At 46.9% G+C, this 10877-nt stretch overlaps 1 protein-coding gene across 1 annotated transcript in view; it reads left to right on the top strand.

Annotated features, from left to right (window-relative positions):
• Positions 1-8491: 8491 nt before the first annotated feature.
• Positions 8492-10877, top strand: part of asic4a (acid-sensing (proton-gated) ion channel family member 4a) — an 81743-nt gene continuing 79357 nt past the window's right edge. Inside the window, exon 1 of the mRNA XM_080536183.1 lies at positions 8492-9088. Within this exon, the coding sequence (XP_080392309.1) occupies positions 8510-9088 (579 nt within the window). The 5' untranslated portion in view covers positions 8492-8509. The remainder of the gene's footprint in view (positions 9089-10877) is intronic.

The raw sequence follows: 10877 nt of genomic DNA, 5'->3' as shown, positions 1-10877 counted from the left end.
CAGTTTTTCAGCAGGGATGGTTGAGTCTGCACGGTTCTCATGCCGGTTCACATTTAGACCAATCAGGAGTAGCCCTTGTGTCACGTCGTCAACTACATCCATTATAGCGCTGATCTAGGATCAGATATATTTTAATCAGCAAAAATGTTCAGAGGTGGATTTATTTATTTTTTATTTTTATTTTTTATTTTTTGTGGACTGAATCAATTCGTGGCGGAGGAAATTCATTCGTGGCGGCCCGCCACCAATAAATGCATATAGAGGAAACACCGTTTATTTGCGGAGAGAGGTTGTGACTTCTATCTACTTGTATAGAGTCTTGTATCTTGTATAAGAGACTGTGCATTCGGTAAGTATTCAGACCCCTTCACTGTTTCCACATTTTGTTGTGTTATCGACTCAATTTAACATTTAAAATTAAATTAAATTAAAAGAATTTGCCATAAATCCACATACAATACCCCAGACAGACATTAATGGACTGCACTTATATAGCGCCTTTTTTGCTGCTCCAAAGCGCTTTACAACGGCCTCTCACACCAATGGCGGAAGATTAATTATACCAAAATCAGGCAAATGCAGTTGGATCCCTGTAGCTTCTCTACTCTGAACCGTGATTACATAATACCCAGGCAAATCTAATAACAATTCTTCACTGAATAGGCCTCTTTCTACTTGGTTAGAGGAAGGGTCACACACAATGAATTAATCAACAAGTACCTTGCTGTGTTGTCATATAGCACTTCCCTTTGAAGCGCTCAGAGAGCCATGGATACACTTTTAATAGAGTGGGTTATTGCTTTCTTTATCTATTTTCCTCAGAACAAAATAAAAATCGACTCACATCCACAAAGAGACGGAACAATGAAGTATCGTGTCATGTGAGATAACAGAACATCATGTTCTGAGCGCTTTCAAATATTGTCTTGAACAAGTGAGTGTATTTGAACTAGAGGAGGTGTGTTGTTCTGGAAAAAGTAATAAATGGCCACAGGCGACAACTACTACTGTATACAACAACACATTTTGTAGACAACAGATGCTTGATGGAAGAGGGTGCCAAATTGCCCAACATTGATCTGTCTCTCACTGCCACTGTAAGGATCCCATTACCGGGTGACTGTTTTTGCAATATTTATGCCGTCGTTCAACCCACCCTGCCCCCTGGTCCTACCCCGGCTCTCCCAGTAGCGCCGCTAGCCCAATCGTTGCGCGATGCTAATGAGCAGCTCAGGTGCCCGCTCTGCTGTCCCTCAGATATCATGACCGCAGACGGCCTATATCGATCAGAGAAGATTGATCAGGGCAGCAGATGATACAGCAACATTACATGATTTATTCAAGCTCTAATATCCTGCGTCGGGGCCCTTTTCTCCCCTGGGGGACTGGGTTCTCTAGGCGCGCGGGGATCTGGGTTCTTTCATCATTGCGAGGATCACAACCTCTTTACTAAACGCAACCTCAACTTTTCTGGCAGAACTGTTGCCGTGGTGCTTTCCACCGAGCAGAGAGACCTGACTGTTTTGCTGAATTCCAAACCCGGTTTCAAAACCTCTGTCTCTGATATTTCATTCTTTATTGTTCTCGATTTTTTTCCTGTCTCTCTTACACTCTAACAGCCATTTGATTTGCCTTCCGTAGTCACCAGGTTAAGGCACTCTAATGAGCTGTTTTCCCCCCCGTCTGAAAGCCAAGATTGCACAAACAATTCCGATGATATTTACCTCTAAAAATAACAAAACAACAGCGTGAGATTGTCGGTGAAATCGCTTTTCATTACAACAAGAACTCCCAAAACAGAATCGTTACACAACTTTTTGACAAGCTTAGCTTGTCTGTGTGTATGCGTGCGCGCGAGCATATGTGTAGGAATCTATTCAGCCACACATGGCCTAGACTGAGTGAGTTGTTATCCAGACTTCACACTGGGCTGCGTTGTGGTGATGTACACAGCTGGTGGGGCAACATGCCCTCTTGTTGTGGGGGGCTGGAGGGCAGGTGAGCAGCGTCATGCAGGGGAGGACTCCTCACTGTGACGTGGCTGGTGTTGGGGGGTTGCTGACGGGGAGGGGAAGAGGGTCAGTGGTCCCTCACAGGCCTTCCCCCCTCATCCCATCTGTCCTGCACTGACAGGCTGTGAGCTGAATAACAAGTCAGCATCTGTCCTGTAATGAGGCCTCCCGCTCTGCATCAAGACATCAAACACTAACAGGTAGATAATCAAGGCAAGGGGGGGCAGGTGCCCGTGTGAAATATAGCCCTCTCGATCCACTTAATCACAATGCCTCCTGTCTACAAAGCAAGCAATAATCACTAGATCGCTCGGAGTGCCGGGCTATCAATTATACAACGCACCAATTCGGCTTTGTAAAGCTAACATTGTTGTTTATGTAAAACGTGCTTTTCCATGTCTTTGTCCACCGCCTACTGTTCTATATCATACTGTACAGTAAATGGACTGACTTATATAGCGCCTTATTCCAAAGCGCTTTACAACAGCCTCTCATTCATCCGTTCACAAACACATTCGCACACCATTGGCGGCAAGCTACCATGCAAGGCCCCGGCCAATTTGGGGTTCGGTGTCTTGCCCAGCCCAGGAACACCTCGACACGTGGACAGCTGGGGATCGGACCGCCGAACCACCGACCTTGCGATCATTAGACGCCGGCTCCACCTCCTGAGCCACTGCCTCCACCTCCTGAGCCACTGCCTCCACCTCCTGAGTCACTGCCTCCACCTCCTGAGTCACTGCCTCCTGAGCCACTGCCTCCACCTCCTGAGTCACTGCCTCCACCTCCTGAGTCACTGCCTCCACCTCCTGAGCCACTGCCTCCACCTCCTGAGTCACTGCCTCCACCTCCTGAGCCACTGCCTCCACCTCCTGAGCCACTGCCTCCACCTCCTGAGCCACTGCCTCCACCTCCTGAGTCACTGCCTCCACCTCCTGAGTCACTGCCTCCACCTCCTGAGCCACTGCCTCCACCTCCTGGGCCACTGCCTCCACCTCCTGAGTCACTGCCTCCACCTCCTGAGTCACTGCCTCCTGAGCCACTGCCTCCACCTCCTGAGCCACTGCCTCCACCTCCTGGGCCACTGCCTCCACCTCCTGGGCCACTGCCTCCACCTCCTGAGTCACTGCCTCCACCTCCTGAGTCACTGCCTCCTGAGTCACTGCCTCCACCTCCTGAGTCACTGCCTCCTGAGTCACTGTGTTTCCAGCTGGACTGATGGTCTGCACACTCAGCTCAGGCAGTGTGTGTTCTCCCTGGGCATGGCAGGCTTCCCCAGAACACCTGACACGCCTATGAACCCAGGGAAAGAGAGGTTTTATGTTTTATATGTTTTATATTAGGGAGCTCTTAAAAAAGCGCATCCATTATTTACAAGAAACTTATGTGTTGTAGAAATTGTGCATGAATGATTTTTTTGTAAGAAGAGATTCCAGTCTGGGACATTTAGGTTTTTGTTCCCCCCTCGCTTACAGTAGAGGAAGAGAAGAGGGCCTTTCCTTCACTTCTAGGACGGGAGGATTTGGGCACAGGGACAAAAACACTATTGGAAAGTGGAAGGGAAAGTTACCCAGTATCCCCAGTCAGCCCTGGCTGTGTATCCAGGCCGTATTGGTTGTCGATTCTTGGATACCCTCCCCATTGTCAACAACCTCTGTTTCCCTAATTTGAGGTTTTATCGATAATTCTGCATTTGTTAGAGCGTCGGGTCTCTCTTTTCCCACGGGAATAGCCGTCATTCATCTAAACTGTAGCTGAGTGGGGTTTTTTGGCAGCTGATACGGTCGTACCGTCGTACCGTCCACAGCTGCGTTTGAATGTCGGATTGCGGTTCTGGGATTTACCCTTTCAACGACCTCTCTCCTCTCACGGCCATGTAACGCACGTAATTATGGATGTTATTATGGGGCAGTGCAACGTTGAAGATGTATGCCTGAGTAAGATGTTGCATTTTAAAATGAAGCAGTGTCCTGTGTGTATGTGTGTGTGTGTACATGTGTGTGTGTACATGTGTGTGTACTACATGAATAAAAATCATCCTCAGGGCAGTAGCGGGAAAAAAAATCAGTGGACCTTGAGAGGTTCTGCCTATGTGGACTGCATGTCAATTACTCTGTCCACTACATTGGTTCCACGTTTGCCTATTCCCCTTTGGGCAATAATTTCATACGTACAGCTAAATGAGTATCCATATGGTCGTTAAGTGGATAGTCTAACGTTAATAATGAGAGCTCTCGTTAGGGCAGGGGAACTTTGGTCTTGCATGTATTATAGCGCGGTAGCGGAATTTGTGCTGGCCAAAGCTTAACTGAACCGAGCGACTGAGCCGTGTAATGTTGGGCCTCAGCAGTAACGAAGGCTGATGTGTCACCTCCAACGCCGTACGTGTTGTTTCAGCGTTTTCACAGAGAGATGGAAAGCGAAAACATAACAAGTCCGGAATGAATGTGAAATGGGAATCCCATTCCCCAGTTTGACAGCAGGGACGGCCTTATACCAGGGTCCATCAGGAAACACACCGTACAGTGAGATATTTCATGTCACCTTCTCAAACGATTGGCTTCAGACTTCAGTTGCTGTTGCCAATATTATCACTCTCTAAAAACGTCAATAGTGACAGTGTGTCAGTATCTTAATATCAATCCAAAAAAAGAAAAAAGTGTCCTTTTATAATAGCATTTTTCACGGATTCTATCTGAATGTGTACTGAGCTGGTGTCTCTGGTGTCTATTTATTTAAGAAAGAAAAAAAAAAGAAAAACTAATATCAGCACATCCTCTCATTTCCCACAATCCCACATCCTCAAACGAGGAGAAAAGAGAAAAAACAAATACTATTTGGAAGCTTTTATGCAAATCGGACATTTCCCAGGCCTGTTCCAGGCAGTTGAGTTCTCTGTTTACGGCAGATACCCGCCTGTGCTACTGCTGAGGTAGCACCGGCATCACCTGCCATGAATTAATAGCTCTCTAACTATTATTACATACGGTCAAAGTCTCCAAGTTGATTTGCTTGTGTAGCACCTTGACTGCAGTATGTGTCTGACAGACACTCAGACATGGCATGTGCATCTCACGGTTGCGCTCTTGGGATTGAATAGAAATGTCACGTCAACAAAGTTTACCCAGGAAGTAGTTTCCTCGAAAGAGATTCAAGACAAGATATATTGCCCGCAAGATATTCCCTGCAATATAAAAAGAAAGAAAGAATACTGTATATATAGGCCTAACTCTGAAAGGTATTGTAGGTATAGTCTGTTGAACTTAATCGGTAGTAGTAAGCTCTTAAACCAGTAACATGAACACCAGAACTTCATCATCTTGTATGGGCAAATTGATAATGACATTGGGTGTATTTGGGTTGGAGACGGCTCTTCCGCCATATTTCTCAATGTTGTAAAACTAGCGGACATCACAGTCGATGTTATAGTGTAAGACTAACTCAAAACTGTACTAGTATCCATGGTTTTACTAGGAGTAAAGTAAATTTTTCCCTTTTGATTAAGGTGACAATATATTTCATTGAAACAGTTTGAAACAGTGCTTAAAAGGTGTTCCCAAGCCTGGGGCTAGGCAGTGGCATTTGCTAGCCTGAGCCAAACAATGAAAGGAAATAAGATACAATATTAACCAGTCACTAGGGCTCACCCAATCACTTTGAAACCTTGTCTTGAGTCCCGTCTATTGAATGCCGTTTTTCCAATAAGTTTTTCCTTAAATTATGCGTGTGTACAGCAGTAGTTATTGCTCTAATTTCATGTTATTGAGATTTATTCGTAGCTCACAGGCGTATACTGCATATATGTGTTATATGCTGTGATTCTGTTTCTGGGGAGGAAAAACATGCCTTACAACTATGTTGTCCAATATGTGAAAAATGTCCCCATGTGCCTGCTATGTTTTTTCCCTTTTCTTTTTTTTCTTCTGGTTGTTGTTGCTGCTGCCTGGACCTCCACAAGGCTCTAAATAACCTCCGCACCCTCTGGGAGTCACTATATAAAACCCTCCGTGTCCAGCAGACCACACTGCCAGCCGGAGGCATGGTTAAACCATGCAACCAATTATTCCTGATAAATAAATGTTCTCAGATATCTCAATGTATCTGCAAGGAATATGATAAAGGGTCTGTCCCCTGGTTTTGACAGAATGCAATCCCACATAGGAGTGACTGCGGTGATATGGATCAAGAAATAGAGAAATAATGCTGAGAGGAGTGAAGGGTATGGCTGTAAGAGTCGTAGCTTAAGAGCACTTCTTTAGTCTGCTTTGGGGAGGGGACTTCTCCCAGGGTTCCTACAAGTTTCAACAAGTCGAATTTAAGACCTTTTTTAGACCTCTTTGAATATAATTTTAGACCTATTCGCAACACCGTGTGATAGCTTTTTGTCATCCTCGAGGTGATGAAATTAGGGATTTCACTAAAAAGAAAGTGAATTGGCATTTTTTTGGTTCCAGCTTGATTCATTTCCGCTTAAATAGATGTGGTCGGACTGATTTCCTTGCAGGATCTCATTTTTAAGACCTAGCACCTCATTTTCAGACCGAATAACGTTTTTTTTTTAGCTTTTTTGGCCTTATTGGTTGGATTGCTGGATTTTAGACTTTACAGCTTTTTAAGACCAGCACAGGAACCCTGATCTCCAGACTTGAACAAACCAAGGGGATTGTTTTTAAGTAGTTAATGAATGGCTCAATTCTTTCTCAGTTAATGAATGGCTCAATTCTCAAGTATTTTATTTTGTATAATCTGACCAAGATTGTATGCTGTTCGGTTCAAAGGCAACAACTACTTTTCGTATTTTTCAATGTATTAGTTTTCTCCACAAGTCGGTCCAGGTAACGAGAAAGAGAGGGAGCTTTAAAAGCTTTGTTGTCCCCTGTAGTTCCGTGTTCAATCTCCAGTAATCTTGTGTTATCCACTCTCTCTCTCTCTCTCTCTCTCCCTCTCCCTCTCTCTCTCTCTCTCTCTCTCTCTCTCCCCCCCTCTCCCTCTCCCTCTCCCTCTCCCTCTCTCTCTCTCTCTCTCTCTCTCTCTCTCTTTCTCTCTCTCTCCCTCTCCCTCTCCCTCTCTCTCTCTCTCTCTCTCTCTCCCTCTCCCTCTCTCTCTCTCTCTCCCCCCCCCTCTCCCTCTCCCTCTCCCTCCCTCTCTCTCTCTCTCTCCCCCCCTCTCCCTCTCTCTCTCTCTCTCTCATGACGACTTAGGACGACTGGCACGTGTGTTAAAATGCGGTTCAGTTCACCTTTAAGCCATTCCTCCCAGCCCCTTGTGATGTGCCCCGCATGACTAATCCCATTTAAAGGGGAATAACGAGCATTAGGCAGCCCACTTTTGTGCTTTCTATTTGCATAATTTTGTTTGGCAATCTGGACGAGGGCCATTAACAGCACCAAGGCACACACTGTAAAGGACCGGCGGGGGAGGGGGGGGGGGGTCGGTTAGATCTTAGATCGATACTTTATTTCAACATCTCCAGCAGTCATCTGCTACCTAGATCAGAAGGCGTCCACTAATTCAAATTCGTGCCGGAGCCTCAGATGCTACCATTAATTCCTGATAAGAAAGGGCCGTTGTACTGCCTCCCTTAATCTCTGACAGATGCTTCAGCCCCGATCGATAGTCTCTCACTTTTTTTTTCTTTTCTTTTTTTTTCTTTTTCTTTTTCTTTTTTTTTTTGTTCCAAAGAGAAGATTGATTGCTGGGAGTTGCCTGGTGCTCGTTTCCACTTCCCTCACCCCTCATTATTGTTCCAATTAGGCATTCTCCAGGGACCCTACTGGGGGGCGGGGGGGGGGGGTGGCATTAAAAACCAGTGACCCTCCTGCAATTCACATCAAGCTCCGGATGTTGGGCACAACCACCTTTGACACCAACTTTATTACGGTCGAGGAGTAAGACAGCGTTTCAGACAAGTGGATTAAGCAGGGCTGGGGAAGGAGGACGGCGTGTGTGTGTGTGTGTGTGTGTGTGTGTGTGTGTGTGGGAAGCTGAGGGATGACGGGAGGGGAACTTGCCGCTCGCCCGCCCTCCCGCCAGTGAGGAGGAAATAATCACAATGTTGCCTTTCTCATGAATTATTAAGTAGCCCCCCTGCCTCTTCTTAGCTCGACTCAAAATGCTGCATTTTCATCTGTGGGTCTGAAGCAGAGAGCAAGGGTGGTGTTTTTTTTTTGACAGCTGTATTACTGCTGATAAGCAAGACTCTGCGAGACGATCAAGTACTGAGACAAGCATCCAGAGAGGCAGCACAGCAGCGGCGCATTCACTACGAGCGGTGGCAGCAGCAGCAGCAGGAGCAGAAGCAGCACTAGCAGCAGCAAGCAGCAGCAGCAACAGCAAAAACTCTCCTGCCTTCTTTCCCCCCCTTCTTTCTGGAGTTGTAATCTGTTACTTGGAGGAACCAAAGCCGGAGGAAGCAGAGGAAAGGTGGACAAGTGGTAAAAAAACAGGGCTGATAGCTGTCATCAAAAACAACCCCAAACGCAGACCTGGCCGCCCACATGCCGATCGAATTTGTTTGCAAAATCAAATTTGCAGAGGAGAAGGATGAGAAGCAGAAAGGCAAACAGGAGGGGGACAAGGAGAGCCTGATCGAGGAGAGCTGCACACCTCCGGCGAAGGACCTGGCCGGCTTCGCCAACTCCTCCTCCCTGCACGGGATTAACCACATCTTCGTCTCCGGGCGCCTGGGCATCCGGCAGACGCTCTGGGCGCTCGCCTTCTTGGCTTCTCTGGTGCTCTTTCTGTACCAGGCGGCCAAGTGTGCCATCTCCTACCTGGAACACCCCCACGTCACCGCCCTGAACGAGGAGGCCACCCCCGAGATGGTTTTCCCCGCTGTGACCATCTGCAACATCAACCGCTTCCGCTTCTCCGCGCTCACCGACGCCGACATCTACCACCTGGCCAACTTGACGGGCCTGCCGCCCAAAAACAAAGATGGCCACAAGCCCACCGATCTGGAGTATCCTGCCCCCGACATGCAGGACATCTTCAACAGGACCGGCCACCAGCTGGACGAGATGCTGAAGAGCTGCAACTTCAGCGGACAGAACTGCTCCGCGGAGGACTTTTCTGTGGTAAGTCTTTAAAAAAAGTTTGGGAAAGTGCTCTGCCAGTGCCTTGTTCTGTAGAAATAATGTACGTACAGTGCACCTAAATACCACGACATTGAAACTACTGAAACATTACAAACAGTAACAATAATAGCAAGTGGACTTGCTCTTGTGCTGCAAGTACAGTGTAGGGAATTCGATTAGACATTGGGATGTCGCACCTTTCTTGTGTGTTTATAAAAGTCCCTAGAAGCATGACAGGAGAGTGTTTTAGTCAGCTGTATTTCTCCAGGTACTGTAATCGAAATAGCCTCCATGCCGTGCTACTCTAAGTGCCATGTGCTATTCCCTGGGACATGTTTCTATAAATAGGATCCACAGCCGTGTCACCGTAGCTTTCATCATGTTGATGGGAAGCAACAGTTTCCCCTCAAACCTCACGATTACTCGCCTGTGTTGGAGCGAACACGGTATTGCCATGGAACAATGGCTCCTGCCCTCTTGAATGCTGTTTACTTTCCCCGAGACAGGCTGTGGTTTTATATTGCCTCCAATGCCAGCAGCTCAGTCTTTTGAAATGGAAAACTTCTCTTTCAGATTCTCCCTTTGCTTTTTTTTCTTTTTTGCTCTCTTTCTGTCTCTCTCTCTCTCTCTCTCTCTCTCTCTCTCTCTCTCTCTCTCTCTCTCTCTCTCTCTCTCTCTCACTCTCTCTCTCTCTCTCTCTCTCCCTCTCTCTCTCTGTCTCTCCGGCGTTGCGGAAACCACTGCCTCTCTGAGCTCTTGTACCTTTCAGGATGGAAGTAGTCATGTTCCACAGACGCTGTATTTCAATCTCACTGCTGTTAAGATTAAATATTTAGAGACAGACATACATGATTTTTGCATTAGCCAGATTGACTAAAAGGAATGAGACAATTTCCATAAGCTTCTCACATCCGGTCAGGAGGGATGTGTGTCTGTGTGTGTGTGTGTGTGTGTGTGTGTGTGTGTGTGTGTGTCTGTGCGTGTGTGTGTGTCTGTGTGTGTCTGTGTGTCTGTGTCTGTGTGTGTGTGTCTGTGTGTGCTTGTGGTACACTATTTATTAAAGCCACGGTCCTAGTATATGAGATTGATTCTCCCCTCTTTCCAGGAGGGATAGGAATATGCAATTGCTTTGCTGATGATGAAGTACTGGTGTCAAGTCTTAATAGGGTGTGTTGAGCATTGATGTGTTCACCTTCCAGAGACCCAAGGCTGGTGTAACCCTCTATTTTTCCCTCTTTGTGGCATTTCCTCTATCTTCAAAAGAGTCACTGATGTTTAGACACGGAATTACCTCTGACATACAGTAAGAATGTTTAATTAGTCTCATAATGCAAAGAGAAATGTCACGTTTCCAAGGGGGGGGAATGACCAGATGAGTGGTGAAAGCACCACGCCGGCATCTGTGAGGTTACGAATCTACAAGTTTGTTGACGTGCCCGGGTGAGAAGCTATTTCTACACCAGCTGACGAAAATGTCCTTTGACACATTGACAGCCACTCCTCTTTAAGAACATTAATTAGGCGAAGACTCTGACATCCGAGAATCGTCTGTCCCGTGTCAGCCGTCGAGACCTCGGCGGTCCTCCCTGGACGATGAGTGACTTCATCGCGGATTAAGATCCTGCGAAAGTTCCTCAAGTTGCTTTTCTTCCCCCCCCCCCCCCCCACTCTCTCTCTCTCTCCCTTGACTCTGTGATCTGCATTTGCGGGGGCTGTTTGTTGGATCTGTTGCAGGCTTCTTGCCGCCTCTACGCATGACAAGTGATTTGCTCCACCCCCAGCACAACTG

Source organism: Nansenia antarctica, assembly GCF_963989245.1.
Source record: "Nansenia antarctica genome assembly, chromosome: 7".
Classification (NCBI taxonomy): Eukaryota; Metazoa; Chordata; class Actinopteri; order Argentiniformes; family Microstomatidae; genus Nansenia; species Nansenia antarctica.
The sequence above is the reverse complement of the archived record's forward strand: the minus strand, read 5'-3'. Positions and strand labels throughout refer to the sequence as shown.